The sequence below is a fragment of the Myxine glutinosa genome, chromosome 1 (assembly GCF_964187855.1).
Source record: "Myxine glutinosa chromosome 1, kmMyxGlut1.1, whole genome shotgun sequence".
In the NCBI taxonomy this organism is placed as follows: Eukaryota; Metazoa; Chordata; class Myxini; order Myxiniformes; family Myxinidae; genus Myxine; species Myxine glutinosa.
The window spans coordinates 226,242,857-226,263,860 of NC_136261.1; the positions used below are offsets into that span (position 1 = coordinate 226,242,857).

Sequence of the window (21,004 nt, forward strand, 5' to 3'; positions counted from 1 at the left end):
GAGGAATAATGGTCTGGGGGTGTTTTTCATGGTTCGAGCTCGGCCCCTTAGTTCCAGTGAAGGGAAATCTTAACGCTACAGCATACAATGACATTCTAGACGATTGTGTGCTTCCAACTTTGTGGCAACAGATTGGAGAAGGCCCTTTCCTGTTTCAGCATGACAATGCCCCTGTGCAAAAAGCGAGCTCCATACAGAAATGGTTTGTTGAGATCGGTATGGAAGAACTTGACTGGCCTGCACAGAGCCCTGATCTCAACCCCATCGAACACCTTTGGGATGAATTGGAATGCCGTCTGCGAGCCAGGCCTAATCGCCCAACATCAGTGCCCGACATCACTAATGCTCTGGTGGCTGAATGGAAGCAAATCCCGACAGCAATGTTCCAACATCGAGTGGAAAACCTTCCCAGAAGAGTGGAGACTGTTACCGCAGCAAAGGGGAAACCAACTCCATATTAATGCTCAGGATTTTGGAATGAGATGTTTGGGTGTCCACATACTTTTGGTCATGTCATGTATATTTTTAAAAAACACCCCCCCCCCCCCCCCCCCCCCCACACACCACACACCACACACCACACACCACACACCACACACACACACACACGGCTTTTAGATGCGGATTCGTTTCTTAACCCATTTCATCCGGATGGCGTTTGGTCATTGGCCAACACTCCTGTGTTCATTTACGTCATTACATCAATACCGCAATTATCATTATATAACTTCTTTCCACAGTAGTTTATTCGACCTGAGAGCATAATACTCCCTATGTCAATGTAATTATATTTATAACGATACTCCAATAATGAAAAAAAAAGATTGAAAGAATAATTACAGGGCCCTATTCGGTCTGGGCCCCGGCGTGGTCGCCCCCCCCCCCCCTCCCCCAGAACCTCCCTCGGCGGCCCTGATTACAACTACACTGACTTGGGAAGCCTCATAATAATAATCAATATCATCCTTACCTGTACCCCCTGCCCATGTATTCCCACCAACATGGGGAGTGTTTAGAGGGTCTCTACGTCCATGTTTAGGACCAGAAACGTCACCACCTGCTCCATCTTTCTGCACAGTGACCTGCACCCAAATAGAGGGATAAAACACAAGTTTCCTTGGTAGAGAACGAAAAAAAAAAAGTCTTCCGTCATTGCCAGTTTTCTATTTTCTGCTCTCCATAAAAAATTCTCCCCACTGCTCAACCCATGCTCAACCCCTGTCTCTCCAAAATATATTTGGATCCATCATCATTCTCTATCACAGGGTTTGTTTTTTAAACTTGAAGTCATGGATGGAAATTACAATTTTCACACCAGTCACTTCTGATCTCTTTATAATAATAATAATAAAAACTGCTAAGGCATTGAAGGGGCATTCAGCATTGGGTGACAATAATTTTTCAGGGATGGTTGGGTATAGTTATGAGTGGAGATAAAAGGTAGGGATATGTTTGAGAAAAAGAGAAAAATAATGTAAATGAGATGGGAATGTTGAAACGCAGAGTGCAGTTGATACTATACAGTATTTGGAATAGCTTTCTGGGAAGGAAGCGGCATTCATAAATACATAAAATATCCACATAAAATTTTAATAGGTTGCATGCACAGAAATAGAGGCAGAAAATACATTCTCTGAGCATATACAGCACCTGGCTGCTCATTGTATCATTTATTTAGTGGTGGGGTGGGGAAGGGGCACAAGCGTGGCTGTGCCGCCGATGCACTGCCACCTGTAGGATAGGGCAGCAATTTGAAATTTGGCCAGGGTGCCTGCAATAAATATACAAATGACTACGATGAGTTGTGGGTCGGGTTCGTGTGATGTGACGTGGTGCGTTACTGGAGTGTGGCTGCATGCATGTTGCCCTCACCTTTAACTCCTGATCATATGATCAGCCATTCCCAAATTCCTTTTTACTGTACTGCTGTGGTTGGTTGCAATGCAGGCTTGAAGGGCAGAGATGCATTTTCCTGTATCTCCATTTCCTTGTCCAGGTTTAATGAAATCTGATACAGCTATAGCCTGCTCTCTAAGATCCAGCACATTTGCGAAACAATAATGAAAATAAAGCGCGATGCTGCGCGCGCTAATGCTTACGCAAAGAGCAAGCGGCCAACGCGGTTCATAAAAGAGTCTTTATTCAAAGTACTCAAACTGCAGCACTAAGCTGCTCAGGGCTGCGCACTCCGCATATATCGTGAGGCCACGCCTCTCTCCCTGGTGTGGCCCATCCCCACTTGGTGTGCGGGGTGATGTCACCGCGTCAGTGCTTTCGTGTCCGCCACACGCGCCCCCCCAGAATCCCCGCGCACCTGAAGGGTCAGTTTGCGGGGCAAACGGATGACCCGGCCGAAGCGCCCCCTGGCGACTGGCGGCGTCTGGGATGCAGGGATGCCATCTGGGATGCCTCCGGCAGCAGGACCGGGGGCGGCGTGGCGGCGGGGCTGGGCGGTGCCGGGGGTCCGCCCGCAGGGGGGCGGCCCCGACGCGGGGGTCGGGCCACTGGCGGTGGATGGTCCACGTCGAGGTGGGCCGGCTTGAGGCGGTCTACAGAAACGCGGTCAGGAGTACCGCCGATGTCCAGGGTGAAGTGCTTCGCCCCGGTCTCCAGCACGCGGAAAGGCCCGTTGTACGGGGGCCGCAGTGGTGTCCGGTGGGCATCGTGGCGGACAAAGACGTACTCCGCCGTGCGAAGCTCCGGGGCGACGTGCGTCGGTGGGTGCCCGTGGCATGCCGTTGGCACCGGGGCGAACCTCTGGGCGGTCTCTTGCAGAGCGGAGCGCTGCTGTGCATATATCGTGAGTCGGTGGGTGCCCGTGGCATGCCGTTGGCACCGGGGCGAACCTCTGGGCGGTCTCTTGCAGAGCGGAGCGCTGCTGTGCGTATATCGTTCACCATGCCGTCACACAGACCATGGTGCCGTGGAGTCGGGGAGGAACTCGCCCGGCACCCGCAGCGGTTGCCCGAAGACCAACTCTGCCGCGGATGCGCGCAGGTCCTCCTTGGGCGCCGTCCGGAGGCCCAGCAGGACCCAGGGGAGCCTGTCGACCCAGCCGCCGTCGCGGAGGGTGGACCGGAGCGCGGCCTTCAATGAGCGGTGAAATCGCTCACACAGGCCGTTAGCCTGGGGGTGGTAGGCCGTGGTTCGGTGCAGCCGGACCCCGAGCCCCTGCGCGACCGCCCCCCAGAGCTCCGAGGTGAACTGGGGGCCGCGGTCGGACGAGATGTCTGAGGGGGCGCCGAACCGGGCGACCCAGGTGGCGATGAAAGCCTGCGCGACATCCGCCGCCGTCGTCGACGCCAAGGGCACGGCCTCCGGCCACCGGGTGGTGCGGTCCACCATGGTGAGGACGTGGGTGAAACCCCGCGAGGGGGGCAGAGGTCCCACCAGGTCCACGTGGACGTGGTCAAACCGGCGTTCCGGCACCGTGAACGGGGCCAACGGGGCCTGGGTGTGCCGGTGCACCTTGGCGCGCTGGCACGCGAGGCACGTCCTGGCCCAGCCGCGGACGGCCTTCCGGAGGCCATGCCAGACGAACTTGTCGGCGATCAACCTTTGGGAGGCCCTCGCGCCCGGGTGGGACAGGCCGTGGATGGCGTCAAACACCTGGCGCTGCCAGCCCGCCGGCACGATGGGGCGAGGACGCCCGAGGGAGACGTCGCACAAGAGGGCCGCGCCTGCGCCGTCGAACGGCACCTCGGTGACACGGAGGCCCGTGACGGCGGTCCACAAGGCCTGGACGTCGGGGTCAGCGGCCTGGTCCGCTGCCATCCGGGCATAGTCGATGCCGAGGTGGACTGCGTGGGCGACGGCCCGGGAAAGGCAATCCGCCACCGGGTTGTCCTTCCCCGCGACGTGCCGGATGTCCGTCGTGTACTCGGACACGGCCGAGAGGTGACGCTGCTGCCGGGCCGACCACGGCTCGGTGACCTTGCCCATCGCGAAGATCAGCGGCTTGTGGTCGACGAAGGCCGTGAACGCACGGCCCTCGAGCAGATGGCGGAAGTGCCTGACCGCCAAGTGAAGCCCGAGCAACTCGCGGTCGAAGGTACTGTAACGGCGTTCGGGCGGGCGAAGCTGCCGGCTAAAGAACGCCAGCGGTTGCCAAGCTCCACGCACCCATTGCTCGTGCACCGCGCCCACTGCGTAGTCCGAGGCGTCGGTGGTGAGGGCGATCGGTGCATCGGGCGCCGGGTGCGCGAGCATGGTGGCGTTAGCCAAGGCGAGCTTCGCGCCCGTGAACGCCGTGTCCATCTGCTCGGTCCAGGTAACGTCGCCTTTGCCCGGCTTACCTCGGAGAGCTTCGTGCAGGGGGCGCAGGAGCTGGGCGATACGGGGCAGGAACCGATGGTAAAAGTTCACCATGCCCAGGAACTCCTGCAGCCCTCTGATCATGCGGGGGTGCGGAAACCCCTTCACCGCCTCCACCTTGGCCGGCAGGGGGACGGCTCCGTGCCTGGTGACACGGTGCCCCAGAAAATCGATTATGGCGGCGCCGAACCGGCACTTTGCGGGGTTCACAATCAGGCCATGCTGGCCCAGGCGTTCGAAGAGCATGCGGAGGTGGCGTAGGTGCTCTTCGCGGGACGCGCTGGCGACGAGGATATCGTCCAGGTAGACGTAGACAAAATCCAAGTCGCGCAGGACGCTGTCCATCAGTCGCTGGAACGCCTGAGCCGCATTCTTCAGACCAAAGGGCATCCGCAGGAACTCGAAGAGTCCGAATGGCGTGATGACCGCCGTCTTCGGGACGTCCTCCGGCCTGACGGGGACCTGATGGTAGCCGCGTATGAGGTCCACCTTCGAGAAGAAGGACATGCCCGCCAAACGGGCGGAAAAGTCCTGAATGTGGGGGACGGGGTAGCGGTCGGGAGTCGTGGCGTCATTGAGACGGCGATAGTCCCTGCACGGTCGCCATCCCCCGCCGGGCTTCGGCACGATGTGCAGCGGCGACGCCCAAGCGCTCTCTGAGCGCCGAACGATGCCGAGTCGCTCCAGGGTAGCGAACTCCGCTTTTGCCACCGCCAGCTTCGTCGGCTCGAGGCGGCGTGCCCGGGCGTAGACCGGTGGCCCGACGGTGGGGATGTGATGGGCCACCCCGTGCTTGACGGCCCCCGCCGAGAAGGTGGGCCGCGTGAGGGCCGGGAAGCCGGCGAGGAGGCGGGTGAATGCGTCCGCTGCCGGAAGCATACAGACCAACGTGGCCGGAACCGAACCGTTCGGCAAGCCGCTTGGCAAGCCGCTCGTTGAGCTGCTCGACGAGCTGGGCAGCGCACAAGCGAGCGAGCTGAACGTCTCGGCCTGGACAAGACGTCTGCGCTTTACGTCGACCAGGAGCCCATTAGCGCACAGGAAGTCCGCGCCAAGCAGTGCCATGGGCACGTCCGCGGTGACGAACGTCCATCGGAAAACCTGCCCTCCGAACCCGCAGAGAGAGGCAGCGTTTTCCGTACGTACGGATGGGCGTCCCGTTCGCGGCAAGCAGCGCGGGGCCCCCGCCCGCAGCGTGCTTGTCTGACGTGCCGGCGGGAACGACACTCACCTGCGCTCCCGTGTCACACAGGTAACGGCGCCCGGATAAGGTGTCCGTTATGAACAGCAGGCTGCTCGAACGGCCGGCGCTCATCGCCACTATTGAGCGCCGGCCCGGGTGTTTCCCGACCTGTTGAAGGAGCATGGCGGATGACATTGCCGAGCCTCGTGGCCAAACTTGGCGTGGAACCAGCACCAGGTGGTGGAGCTGGAGGAGTGTGGCTGGCTCCGCCAGGCCGGTGGAGTTGGCGGTTTTCACCGCGACGGTGGGCGGGGCGTGGTGGCGGTCACGAGGGGCGTATCAGCATGCTGCGTATGCTGTGGAAGCTGATGCTGTGGATCAGCAGCATCAGCCTCGAGGTCCGTGACGGCCGCGCCGACTCTCGCCCGCGTATCCGAAGCCGCGAAGTACCTGTCCGCCTCGGCTGCCAATGCTCGGGGTTCCGTTAGCCCGGTCCCGGCCAACGCGAGGCGAACCTGCGCTGGAAGTTGGCGACGGAAAAGCGCCCGGAATAGAGAACCGGGGGCTTCGTCGCCCAACAGTGACAGCATATGGTCCATTCTGACCGACGGGCGCGTGTCGCCGAGTTCGGGAAGATCCAGGAGGCGGTCGGCCCGTGCGTCGTCCGTGAGGCCGAACGTGGCTAGGAGTAGCCGCTTGAGTGCCTCGTACTTGTGGCCGTCCGGTGGGTGGCGAAGGACGGACACAACTCGAGCGGCCGTTCCGGGCCCGAGGGAGGCGACGACGTGGCAGTAGCGCATGTCGTCGTTGGTGAGGCGCCGAAGCTGAAATTGGGCTTCGGCTTGAACGAACCAGACTTCGGCCTGGGCCTCCCAAAATTCGGGAAGTTTAATCGCCATTGCCTTGTCGTTGGCCATTGCAATGGCGTCGTGTTCGGAAGGATCGCTACGGCAGATCCAACGTCGAGGTCACCATATAAAGCGCGATGCTGCGCGCGCTAATGCTTACGCAAAGAGCAAGCGGACAACGCGGTTCATAAAAGAGTCTTTATTCAAAGTACTCAAACTGCAGCACTAAGCTGCTCAGGGCTGCGCGCTCCGCGTATATCGTGAGGCCACGCCTCTCTCCTTGGCGTGGCCCATCCCCACTTGGTGTGCGGGGTGATGTCACCGCGTCAGTGCTTTCGTGTCCGCCACAAAAACAGATTGACAGGGTAGCTTAGAAGTAGCATTCTTGCCTTTAAGTTGTCTAGTCTGAGCTTCATTCCCGGATCAGTATATGATTTTAAAATGTCTTTACAATGTTTTGCAGGCAGATCATTGCATGATAAAGTATGCTGTCATTTCAGAGTGAATGTCAAGACATCTATCTCATCTGCTAGTATTAACTTCAGACAAAGACTGAAGTGCCTTGTGAAACTCGTAGGCCGTTGTGTGATGGTACGTTGGTAAAATTCTAAACTCTTTCTCTGATTACATCAAGAAAAGAGAGAGCCACTGCCAGGTACCAACCAATATATATTGTGATGGTTGTGAGCCCAGTGAGGACTTTGTGCACCTCCCGGGAGAACAAAGCACATACATGTCAGATTAAAGTTAGTTATATCGTAATATTCTGTTTAGCAATTAAGTTATATCGTGTACATATCATGCTGCATATGCCCCCCACCCCCCACCCTCCCTCCCTACGCCCCACGAACGGAAGCCATCCATCATAATTGACAGGTGCATTCGGGCTTCCAAGCCCCCTCCCCCTTCCCAAAAAGGGACCACTACGGTGAAGGTCCACCAATCAGGCACTGCTGTTGGGTCGTGAGGCAAGGCCCCGCTATTCACCAACATGGGAAGTATGTGCGCCCCCATAAGCCCTAAACCAATGGGGATCCTCATAGATCAAGGGAACGGGGGAGGTGGAAGTGGGGAACGCCATGAGACTTCAGACAGTTCAGAGTTCTCGTCTGATCTGGTCTTGGAGCTTGGAAAGGTGATACGAATAGACCAGAGTTGCGCTGTAAAATTCCGAATGAACAAAGCTTGAGACCACTTTGCCCTCCGCTTTCTCTCTCCGTACCTTTTTCCAAACCAGCATAGATGCTTCTTCTTCACTTTCCAACTTTATTTTCTTGACAATCTTCCCACCTTTCTGACTGTTTTAATTTCTTTATTTCTGGACTGTTTGCAGCTTTTTCACACGACACGCATCCAGCCCCCTTCCACAAACCCCGGCAAGCTGCTCTGAAGTTACTGCCTTCCCTCGCATCTCAGCATGAGATACCACAGCCCTCCCTTTTCTGAATTCTCCAGCCGTTTTCTCATTCAAATTCCCAACTGCCAGTCCTCCCGCAAGTTTCCCACTCAATTGCAGTGCATAATAAATTATAGAAAGAGTTGATTTTGTGTGTTGACTTATCCTGCTTGGGTTTGGTCTGAGTTAGCACTTCTGGGAATAGTTAGCTCACCAGTCGGCCCGTTAGATAACAACAGTGTGGCATGTAGTATTGGTTCACTCGGCCAAATAATAGCTGCTATGTAGCCAAAGTAATGGTTCACCATCTGCTTCACTCAACTTTCAGGTATGGTAAACCGACTCTGGGCATGGAGATCCGGCGAGAGGCAAGTGCTATAAACAATGTCCGTGGTCTTTTTATAGACTTGTTGGGTTCGGAGTTATCTGACCCTTGACTGTCAAAGTGGCGAAGTGTGGGATTTGGAACACTCACACTTGGGGTTTGTGAGGGGAAAGTTGAGTATTTGAAGTCACATTTTACATTATACAGATGTTCTGTGGGTCCCTGCTAGGTATAAAAAGTAGGCTAATGCTGTCTGTCCCAACCCCCTGCTCTCCTGCAAAATGGAAACGCTTCTCATTGGGAAAAGATTATTCAGTAAAAGTTTGAAATTATTCCATATCTACGGGAAGATATTAATAAAAACAAAGTTGTACACAAGATATTGTGACTTGTGTTACGGATTCGGCCCTAATTATAGTTGTTATTGTTATCATTGTTGGTTCTAGAGATTATGCTTATTGTGGCTTAATGGAAAGGGTTATTGTGGTTAAAAGGTTTAAAAGCGCTCCTGGTAAAATGTGGTCGGAAATCGGATCGTGACCCGGAAGAAAAGGGAGCGAAGAAGAAGAGGCGTGAGGAGATCGTGAAAAGACGTTTTTGTGGAAGCTCCGGACCGAGCGGTCAAGCGTACAGTGCGAGTGAACTTTGCGTCCTTGAAAGGAAGTTCGTTCGATAGGTGATATCGCCGGAGTGCTGTGGAGCCTGGGTAGTCGGGTATCTGCATTGAGGTTCCAGAGTATCCTTGCCTCAAAGCCCCAGTTCGAGTGAAAGCCGTCTGCCATTTTCGCCATGTGTGCAACCTTCAGTGAAAAGGTTTTTGTCGCGTCGGCCGGGCATTATTCCCCGGTGGGTTGCCGGGGACGGCTGTGCCAGAAAGTGGCTTTTGAAGGATTATAAGGAGACTCGCTGATTGAACCGCAAACGTGTACGTCGGAGGTTTCCCATTCCTTTATGACCTTTGGGAGGTTTCCCATTCCACTGCTATTTTGGCTGGGTATTGGGCCACGTGACCTGGGTTGCTTCGATCGTCCACGCCTCAATTGAGTTTGATCGGACATTGATCCAACGATCGCTGGAGCGAATCGACTTCGCCGTGGAGGGGTACAGAGACATTGGGGGAGTGCCGTGAGTTTGGGTAAAGGACTAGATAAGGTGGTACCATCTTCAGATAGGGATTATTGGGGGGTTGCTATTATTATTTGTGTCGTGATTCCGGTGTGATTTATAATATATTGTTACGGACGCGGTTAAAGATGTTATTTTACCGAGCGGTGGTATTACCGCGACCGAACAGTTATTCCCCGACTAGAACCCGATTCCACCCAAACGTTGGCCGTATCGCACCGCAGCTGCTCAATATGGAAAACTCTAAAGCGACCGAATACAAAGAGTAAGAAGACGTACAGAAGAGTAATTGGATTTATTATTTACACATATAAGCAGGAAGAAAGCAGTCACGTTTATTTACAGCAGATATTAGATACACAGTGCAACGCTAGCTTACCTACAGTCTTAATTAACCCAGGGACAGAACAAACAAGGACAGACTCACGCGGGGAATGATGATAGGACTGGCGGGAGATGGATGGCTGGCGGGATAGGGAGGTCCAACTGGTCCTGCAGCCGATCGACTCGTTGGGCAGCCGCCGCGCCTTCGCGGCCCTGCTCCAAACTACCGTCCAGGCCTCACGCTGCTGTGGCTGCAGTTTCGGTGGCTCCAGCTGCAGTAAATGCAGTTTCGGTGGCTCGAGCCGCAGTAAATGCTGTTTCGGTGGCTCGAGCTGCAGTAAGTGCTGTTTCGGTGGCTCGAGCTGCAGCTCAACTCTGGACTTCTCCCGGACTCAACTCAAAGCGCCTCTCTTGGACTCAACCGCTTGGACTCCCTCTCGTCTCTCTGTCAAAGCTCATCTCTTTGGGAAACGCCCTAGCTGTGGGTTATATAGGCCCCGCCCCTCAACCTTCGCGAACCTCCTCGATGTTTCTCTCCACACCCTCTCCAAGTCCAACCCCTTGTTCGTGGTTGGTTGAGTGGGGCTGACTCACTCCTCCCCTCTATGACGAGGTGGGGACCCGCCTTTCTTCCCCAACCCTGCCTCGTGGCCAATGGCGGCAATTGGAAGGGAGGTAATTGGCAATGGCACTCGAGGCCTGGCAATGACGAAAGGGGAAATGAAAGTTTTGGGAATGGGAATGAAGGGAATCTATCTCTTTCACTGGTGCAATGGAGTATTTCAATTAATGGGAGACACAGCCTTACCCTAAAACACATAATAAGATATAACTATTGAACAGGGGTATTCTATGATTGGCTGTAGTGTGGATGCTTTATGGACTAATTATGGGACGCCCTTTGACCTTTACACAGCTCCGGAGGCAGGAGGTGCAGAATGAACACTAATAATAATACACACAATCAAAAAAAATACAGTCCTCATATCCGCAACAATATTATTGTTTGTTCATAACCCTTGGTGTAGTTTCATTATTGATTTGATTGTTTCATTTGATGGTTTCATTGAGGGTTTCATTATTGATTAATTTCAACCAAGGCTAACATATCTTTCTGCCGGGGACCCTCTCGGGGTTCGGAGGTTTCCCGAGACCAGAGGATAGGGGAGGACCCCGTAACACTTGTACACAAAACATCTTTTCAGATAGTGCAACATTTAGAACTGAGATTTACCCAATGTCATCTCATAATGAGAACTGAGAATGTTTTAAACTCCATGGTATTCATAGAATACTTACACCATGCAGTCGAGTTGGTGCGAGCCAACTCTTCTGTTTTTTTATGAAGGGCATTTTCTTTGATCCAATATAGCTGGCAGAGCACGTGACCGATTATGTCATAAAATTACGTTCTCCAATATAATTGTTGCGTAGATCACTCTCAAGAAATTTCAAACTGATATCGTATCTAAGCGTTGTACTTATCAAATTATGATGTCATAATGAAGGCACCAATTAAGTCATCATTAACAACCCTCCTGAATGATATCAAGGAATCTAAGACCGTGCGATCCTGCGGACCATCGAATAAAAGGGCTGTATTGGGTTTCAGAGTAATTGGTTGGTAAATAAGGGACGATTAGGGACCCAAAGTTTCAGGGAGCAACCCCTCTCCCCCTGTGAACCCCAATGATCCAAATTAGAAAAATACGAAATCAGAAAATGTAAAACCGTGCGATCCTGCAGACCATCAAGTATAAGGGGTGTATCGAGTTTTATAGCAATTGGTAAGTAAATAAGGGACAAGTATGGATCTGAAGTTTGAGGGGAACCCCCTTAGGAGCCCCTATGATACGCAATCAAAAAAAAAAAAATCTAAGCCTGAGGGATTGTGCAGACTATCGAGTAGACGGGCTGTATCTGGTACAATAAAATTTCATGTCAATCGCACCAACAGTTGCTGAGGAAATGATTAAATTAATTTCAATGAAACAAGATGGCACCACCACATGACCTATAATGTCATAATTTTTACTCATAATTACCACTAAAAATTATACATGACAGGCTATGGTGAAAATTTCGTGTAAACTGCACCAACGGTCTCCGAGAAAATTAATAAATAAATTTAAGCAAGATGGCGCCCGTACCATGTGACCTACGACGTCATAATTATCACTTAAATTTTTTACATGAGTAGATGCATACTATGGTGAAAGGTTGGTGTCAATATTGGACCAACCTGCAGTGGCCTGTCATCTGCTGCTCCGGCCATTGTTCGCCATTCAGAGAGAGAGCGCTGGAGGGAACTCGTTTCCGTTTCCCAGGTGCGTACACGGCCATCTGTGTCAACCGTAACCACACCAGTGCCATCCACCATCTCAGCTAAAAGGAAACCGGCTTCTGAGAGTCGTGCAAGCCACCCAGAGTATGGATGATCTTCAGCTGGACTGGCACAGTGCATGAGTCATGGGCCATTCATTATTAGAATCGCATATCAAAGGTTACAAGGACATGTTCTCTTTGTTAAATATTTAAGCCAGTGCTTCCCATCATCCCAAACCACACACTTGTATTTGCTCTGATTGTGGATGGATTTTGGAGTTTTGTGATGAAAGTCTGATAAATCATTTTGTTTTGTTTTGTGATGAAAGTCTGGCTTCTAGACTTGTTAAAACGAGGAATCAAGGTTCAGGAGACATATACATAATAGAGCACAAAGATGTTGGGATTTTCGACTTCACACCAACCACAACTATCTTCACAGTATGCATGGCATACATGTACGGTAATGTTCACCGATTTTACCCTCGCAACCCTCCCCCGTACCCTACCATGCCTTTTCCCATGTATACAATGGTACGTACTTAGGAACACCAATGTATTTCACTGTTTGGGTGCCCAAGTCGGTAACCTCCAGGTAACCAGAATGTCGCATGGATTTCTCACCTGGAAAGAAACAAATCAGCATGTACATCACAAATTACTTGATGTGCTGCACATTACACTGCACCAATTTTAAATTTGCTAAAGTTCCATGTGCAGATGTGCAAAGATGAAATGGTTACTCCAAATCAAATTAAAAGATTCTTATTTATTTGCAAGATAACCAAAACACTTTGGTTGTGACAAGATGTTTTCCTAAACTTTTGAGACTGAAAACGTTTGATCCAAAAAAAAAGAAAAAAAGATGTCAGCTACATTGGCGAGTGATGTCTGGGTTTTCTTGCTGCAAGAGCTCAAGTGTTTGATGAAAGTTTTAGATTGAATAAACTTTTTAAAATTATGTTTCATAGACATTGTGCTGTATATAAAATATGAAAAATGACAGTAGAAGGGCAGAACTCAATACAGGGTATGGGGAACAGGGTCAATACCATCCTGGATCTGTCCTCTCATAAACCTTTCCTTTCAGCTTTGAGATGGCAGTGGACCACAATCTAATTTTGGGGTTGGCAAAATAGCCAAGAGGCATGCACACCCGCCTCTGAGCTGTCTAGCCTGGGTCTCAACCCAGCTTTAAACTGCCATCCTGGTGTTTTACGGGCAGGGTGATTCATCAATGTGTGTCCTCCCTGGATGGGCGTTAAATTGGGAGTCCCGTCTGCCGACATTAGTTGGTGGACGTTAAAATATCCCACGGTGTCCTGCGCAAAGAGTAGGTGGAGCTATCGCCGGCACCATAAACAAAATTCCAAATTCTTGCACTCTCAATCGATTATCCTGAGTCGGAGTGGTGACTCGTCCAGGATTGTAACCGCTAGCTAATCATACTGCCTCGGTCGCTTTATGTGCCTAACACCATGAGGAGGATACAACACAACAACAACATGCATTTTAAAGGCCATTTTCCCTGCTAGAGCGGGGGTTAGCCAATGAGGAGGATAAACAAATAAAACAAACAACCTAATTTCTCTTCCCACACACACAATACAACTGATGCAATACTCTCATGAATGCTGTCTCTCTCTTGTTTATCCATGACTTACATATTCCAGCTGAATTTCTCATTGTCCTCCTGGAGTACACATGACAGTTTTGCTCTTGCTGAAGTGATAATCTGTACTTTGTTTGCCCATTCCCATGATCTATAGTCTATACGGTTGCTTCATCAGCCTCGCACCTTGCATCAGTTTCAGCCTCGGAATTTTAATTGAAAAAAAGAAGGATCTTAAGTGAACATTCAGCAAATTTCAATCATATTTTGATTCCGTATGAAATACATAAAGAATGGGACCCACCCTGAGAGTGAAACAAATCCAGAGGCACCTGCTTTGCAGGTAGAGCCCGCACAATCTGGCCGCAGTTGGGCAGGAAGGCCACAGGAGAGCAGAAGGATTGGTTTCTGAAGGGTAGGGAGGTTTCTCGGGGCCATATTTGTACCTGATATGGGGGCTGGAAAAAAAAAAATTACAATGTAATTTTAATTAATCCTCAAAGTTTATTCTGACTGGGAAAAAGCTGACTCTATGCATAAAACATTTATATTTACCACTGTGACTGGCAAGGAGAGCGCATAAATTTATTCCATGAGAAAAGCAATTGCTCTCAAAATAATTCACCATTCCTATCACATGCTATAGCTGGTGTCAGCAATCAACATGGAGATGGAAATTTTAAAAGTTTCCTTGGTCAACAGCTCTCAAATATTTGACACCTTTACCTCCCTGAAGGGAAGGCTCCGATTTTAAATAGTAAATTATTGTTATTGCAACTACAAAAATGAGTCAATAGATTTTATTTTTTTTACCAAATATGTGTCAACATGCATTTTAAAACGAAAGATAATACAAAATGATCAAGAATTTTGACCTTGAACAAACCATAAAACAAAATAATAGAAAATGGAATTTATTTTTTTTAAACTGTAGATTTGGATTTTCAGAATCCAGAAAACCGAGATAATCTTCAGAGATTGACCATGTCCCAATTATGTCAGCAACAACATAGCTGGCTCATTAATGACCTTCATGGAGAGGTAATCTGCTGGCTATATTTCGGTTCGTTTACATACATGCCAGTCCACACTGGGTAACTATGGGCTGGGACGATAGTTTAGCGGTATGCGCAATCACCTCTGAGCTGTCTAGTCTAGCCTGGGTTTGAATCTCGGCCAGATTCCAAAATCTGGCTAGAATTCACAGGGGTACTGCATCATTATGCAGGATGCCGAAGTTATGGGAATATATGGGGGAAAACAGCTGGTGATGACATTTTCATCTTCCATTGGTGAAGAACAGTGTGAAATAAATGCAGCATTCTGTGGTCTCTTCTAACTCCTTGGCAAATATTTAACACAGCTTTACCGATTTCATCATGGATTCACCGACTGTCATGTCTTACATGGACACTTGCTCATTGTTGATAGGTTAATCATAAACTGGAGGTAGACCTGCTGAATGCATTTTTTTTATGTTGAAGGCTTCAGTCACGGACTATATAGTCCTCATCGAGGCCAGGACTTAAATAAAAGAGCTGCATTGATAAAGGTGAGGAGTGAAAATGAGTAATAAAAGTGTATGATGATAAGTGTATGGCGTTTGTTTGTAAGAAAGATTGAAGCTAGCCCGGTAGCTGTAGTTTGATTGAGACAGAAAGTCTAAGACCAGCAATCCCGACACGGAGAGTGTAAGATGGGCACCACTTTAACGTTCCTAAGTCAGAAGGTAGTACTATCCTGCATGGTTGCTGTCTATAACCTACTACCTAAAAATAAACCTGATGATGTCGACAAGCTGTTTTCTGTGCAGGAGCCACAAAACATGCCAGTCATGACTGGCCACATTATATATGGCTATGCGCGTGGACTTTGAGATATCCAACCGCATTGTTTTGTATTTTATCGTGATCACCAAAATCTCTTTGCTCACGGTCTTTGCTTTTACCGAGTGTTCCTGTCAGAAGTAAACTTTTGTGTTTCTTCAACTGTCAATGATACTCCAAAGTGAAGCTTATTGAAGATTGTTGAGATTCTTGGTGTTCTTACAATAAGGGTGCAGTACTGGTGAAAAATTGAGAAAACTACATAGGTACCTTTGAGAGGCCTTTACACAAAAACAAAGTCAAGTTAATATCTAATTTTCAGTTTTTCTTGAAAGATATAATCTTGGCTTTAACTCAGACCAGTTTCAACGCTTCTTTGTCATATTACATGCATATAATTTGCATAAATTAGACCGTCAATAAAAAACAAGGAAAAACAAAGAACACATTTCGACTTCTATCTTCTATGTCACCTGTCATTATTTTCACACAAAACTTGGTACATGTATTATACATGTGTTACTCTACTACCTGATGAGAGGATTTTGTGAAATTATGTCAAATGTTCACTAATTAGCTAATTATGCCAATTACCAGATAAAACTTGGTTGTCCTTCAATAAATCCACAATGGCTACTCCTATAAACAAAAGCCTTCATCATTTTAAAGCAAGTGATATTCTGAATATCCTGTCCAAATTTCAGCCCAAAAGAATGATGCAAATTTAAAGTTATAACAAATTTCATGCAAAATATTATATTTCTTGTAAATTGCGTGTAAAGATAACAATAATTAGGGGTACTTCTATGACCTCTAATAGCATGGTTCTTGTTTATAAGACTATAAGGAAACTGTTCAGCTAAAAAAGAAAAGAAAAAAAAATCACCTGTTCACCAGTACGACACCCTTAAGCAGTTAATCTGTCTGAGGAGTAGAAACATTTGAAAAGTACTATTAGTAAGGGAAACATATGAAAATCTGTTAACTAAATTGTTACCAAAAAAATTCTTCACCAATATGTTTGTAAAGGTGTGTAATAACATGTGTTAAAATGTTGAAGGTCAACTCCCGTGGGAAACCCAGAAAAAAAGCTGTTGAATTTGGGTACCGAAAAATTATTTTCGAGAATTTTTCTTTTTTTTAATCGGCCCTTAAGTAACTTATGAGGGGTCAAATAAGGGTTTTTCATGATTCTGAGTTGATTGTTAACATTTATATTTCACCACAGACACTCCTTTGTGGAAAAATTATTTCTAAATATATCTCATTTTCTACTTTGCAGGACATGGAGTCTAGCAATATGGATGAAGACGTTACTCCACCTGTGCTCAATTGCTTCATCTGTGCACGCTCGGATACACCAGCTGAAAGGCTCATACAGGCAACTCCAAAGGGATACTCAACTTTATTGAAACAAGCAGAAACTGTCGAAAATGTTACTGTTGTGGAACGTATGAAGGAGGCTCAAAAGGAAGGAAAACTGAGGTACCACCAGAAGTGTAAAAATGATCTGTACAACAACTTTGTTGCAACCACCAAGAAGTCAGCTCAAGCATCAAAGGCAGAGAAAGAGTCATCAAAGTTGAAGAGAAGACGCACTACTTGTGAGTTCAGTTCATCAACTGGCTGCAGTTCTAGAAGATCACAGTCAGTTGACCTCCTGTATAAGGATGTATGCATTCTTTGCAACCAACCAGCCCAGCTCTACAAAAATAATCCAGCACAAGCTAGAAAGAAATACAGAGTGCCAGATAATTTGACTGCAGATACACTGAAGGCAAGCTTGCTGAAGACAGCACGGAGTCGCGGGGATGACTGGGGCACTGAAGTCACTGGACGCCTGGAAGGGATCAACGACTTGGTAGCAGAAGAAACACTGTACCATTTGCGATGCAAACTTATGTTTGCGAGAGGTGACAGTTTGTCCAAGACTGATGAGGAAGGAAAAAGGAAGAGAGGACAGAGGAGTATTGATGAGGAGCGAGAGGCAGTTTTTATTGAATTCTGCGAATGGTTAGACTCAGAATTAGAGCATGGGGTAATGAACATGGACCAAGTCCATGAAAAGCTGCAGGAGTTTGATCAGTCACCAGAGAAGAGCCTTTCTTATTCAAAGCATTGGCTAAAGATAAAACTTCTAGAGAAATACGAAGACACCTTGTATTTCACAACACAGGAAAGAAAGGCAGATGTACTCTGTCTCAAAGATGGCACCGCCAATATTCTGCGAGTGCATCATGCTAATCTTGACCATGGAGATGAGAAGACTCAGATCATAAAGACGGCACTCAAGTTCATATCCAATGATATTGCCTTGATTGATTTAGGTCCAAAGTCATACCCCACCACACACAGTATGACTGACATCGATAGTCAGCTGACACTTGTTCCTGCAAGCCTTCAGATGTTCTTGAGACCGATTGTCAAGACAGACGAAAGAGTTGCCATTTGGGGGCAGAATTTTATTAAGGCCTGTCGACCTCGGTCTGGAGTATTGCCACACCAAATGGGGCTTGCCATACAACTTGATCATAGATTTGGGTCAAAATGGATGCTCAACAAGTTCCACCGGCTGGGATACACTGAGTCTTACACGGAGACACAAAACTACAAATACTGCTTCCTTAATAGTAGGAGTGGAGATGATGTTCCAGATACTTCTGGCACTCTTGACACCATTGTGGAGGAAACCGATGAACAGATCAATGATGAGGTTGCGGTTGATGCTGCGCTTCAGGATCAATCAGTGATGACAGCCAAAGTGCCAGCCAGTGAAAGTGAATTGTCAAGTAATGATCAGGTGGTCTTTATGGAGGTTGGGGAAACAAACAATGCAGTCACTCAGTTTGTTGGAGACAATATAGATTTAAACATTGTCTCTATTCACGGAAACACTCCCTTTCACTCAATGGGTTGGATCGAAGTCACCTCTCCGGCACCACCTTTGCCAGATCCACAGACAACAGCAGCTTTCCCCCGGGTGAAGTTGAAGGCACTCGACAAAGCTAAGATCCTGAGAGGAACTGAAGTAAAGATTATTCCATTTACGAACAGGAAACAGATATGAACGAACGCGATCATGTTTCTCCCCCTCGCTGAGCTTTCCTCCTCCCTGGCTCATGATCAGCCACTCCTCACTCCAGGTGACACACTCTGGGCAGCGGCAGGAGTGATCAAACCAGAGACTCTACCTCCAACAGAGGGTGCAGCTGCACAACATTCACTCCGTGCCTACCTGCAGACCCGGGACTGGATCCTTCTACAGAGCATGTCTCTGAACCCCAGTGACTATGGATGGACAATAGGTGTGCATGGGTATGAGCCAGTTCCAACACTGGACCCCACGGCTCCTGAGGAGCTATTGCAGTTCACGAGCTGTAATTGTCATGGAGATTGCAGCAACCGGCGATGCAGCTGCAAGAAGAATGGGGTCACGTGCATCTCGGCCTGTGAAGTCTGTAATGGCATTACATGCAGAAACTGCAGTCATGATGTTGTTGAGTCTGAAGAAGACATAGACAATGACTGTTGAAACTTCTGACATTGTGAATGAGAAATAACTCTTGAGTATTATATATGTATGTGAAATAAAAGCTACTTTGTGTGTAAATGTAAAAGTGAAAATATAAATGTTAACAATCAACTCAGAATCATGAAAAACCCTTATTTGACCCCTCATAAGTTACTTAATATATAAGTTAATATTTTGAATAACTCGGTCAATACCAGTCCGAATTTCGCCAAGGGCCGATTAAAAAAAATAAAAATTCTCGAAAATAATTTTTCGGTACCCGAATTCAACAGCTTTTTTTCTGGGTTTCCCACGGGAGTTGAACTTCAACATTTTAACACATGTTATTACACACCTTTACAAACATATTGGTGAAGAAATTTTTTGGTAACAATTTAGTTAACAGATTTGTGAAATATCTCATAAAATGCCCTTACTACATCCAGAAGAGTTTTGTGAAAATAGAGCAGAGAAAATATACAGTAGTCGTCTTGTGCCAAGCATTCAGTTTTCTTTTTCATTTCACCCCTGTTTGTTACTTGCCGGAAAAGAAAAGCAAGTATGTTGATCGGTTGGTTTGTCTGCCTGTCTGTCTGTTTGTCTGTGCGCAGCACTACGTCTACACCGTTGCACATAGAATCGCCAAACTTTACACACATATTTGTCTTGCCCTGGAATAGACTGTGCCCAATTGATGACGTCATCGGTCACGTGGTTCGGTCGCCATCTTGGAAAAACCAAAAAACTTTGCACCTCTATATCTCCGAAAGTGCTGAATAGAACAAATTGAGACATGACTCATTGTAAAGAACTCTCCATGGGGAATAAAATATGTTAATGATGATGTCATAGGTGCCTCCATTATGACGTCATAATTCGACAACTACAAAACTTCATCTGATCAAGATGAAATTTCTTGAGCATCATCAAGGAATAAATTAGTTTAGAAAACAAATAATGACGTCATCGGTCACATGGTTCGGCCGCCATATTTGTCCAAAATGGCCGATAAAAAAGTACATTCCGGCAAATCCTCGGTCGCTGACCAATTTTTCATTTGTTTGTCTGTCTGTCTGTCCGTCCGTGAACAAGATATATCAAAAAGTTGGGGACGGATCCAGATGAAATTTGGCAGAGAGGTAGTGTATGTGACAAGGGCGAAATGATTAGATTTTGGTGAAGATCTGGATTCGGTTCCAGCTAGTCTTCTTATGAGACAGTAGTTGCTCATTTTTATTTTTTACTGAAATTTTTATTTTCAGTTTTATTTTTTTAAACAATAAATGCCAATTCAAGACCTGAGTGCAAAACAGTGATGCAGTTAGGGAAATGCCCCTGCTGACAGGCAAAGGGAAACTATATAGTGTAAGTATATGATACTGGTGGATTGTTACAAAGTTGGCTTTAGTCAGGTTTGTTATGTAATTTCGTTCTTTTTTTGTGGAGATTAGCAAAACTATACATTTTTGGAAAGCTGATAGCACCAGGAATCCGAAAAACCATGTTTCCATTTGCGCAAATTTTTCTTTGGCGGCCATATTGGATTTTCAAAATGGCCACCATCGGAAACCTATTTTTCGCGATATCTCAACATCCGAACCACCTAGAGTGCTGATTCCAACACCTATACCCACATTTTTGGGGATGAGGAATCACATGAAGCCATCTAAAATAATCTACACCTACCCTGGGATACCAGGTGGCAGCCTACAGCGGATTTTCAAGATGGCCACTTTCAGGAAACATGTTTTTTTCTGAATATGTATACCACATTGAGTGATGTTTCGCTACATTGTGGCACACGGATCATAATTATGAAACCACATCCCTCATATATCCTAAACAGGTGATTTATGTATTCAAGAGGTAAGTATATAGAGATGAGGCTATACAATCCATAATTATACATGTAATAATTACTTTTATTTGAACATAGAATATTTCCCATAGATGAAATTTTATCTTTGTCAACATTCATCAACATTTTGTCCTCATAGGTTTTCAAATGTCCTCATCACTGTCGTCAGAGCAGAGAACAGGTTGACAGTCATCGTCGTTTTCACATTCGGAGCTGCACAAACACAAGTCTGTGCATGCCAAGTCATTGGCACGGCACGAACACCGTCTCGATGAGCAGTCTCCTTTGCACTGACATCTGACCATCTCAAGTATTGCTTTCGGTGCTGGTGGTACATCTGTCATTAGTGGTTTCAAT

General features: G+C 47.7%; 1 protein-coding gene across 2 annotated transcripts in view; it reads right to left on the bottom strand.

Annotated features, from left to right (window-relative positions):
- Positions 1 to 21,004, bottom strand: part of VWA8 (von Willebrand factor A domain containing 8) — a 189,884-nt gene that overhangs the window by 39,150 nt on the left and 129,730 nt on the right. For both annotated transcript variants that reach the window (XM_078784476.1, XM_078784480.1), the window contains 4 exons: positions 13,757 to 13,910; positions 12,383 to 12,464; positions 11,758 to 11,965; positions 971 to 1,082 (listed from right to left, as the gene is read on the bottom strand). In XM_078784476.1, the coding sequence (XP_078640602.1) occupies positions 971 to 1,082; positions 11,758 to 11,965; positions 12,383 to 12,464; positions 13,757 to 13,910 (556 nt within the window). The remainder of the gene's footprint in view (positions 1 to 970; positions 1,083 to 11,757; positions 11,966 to 12,382; positions 12,465 to 13,756; positions 13,911 to 21,004) is intronic.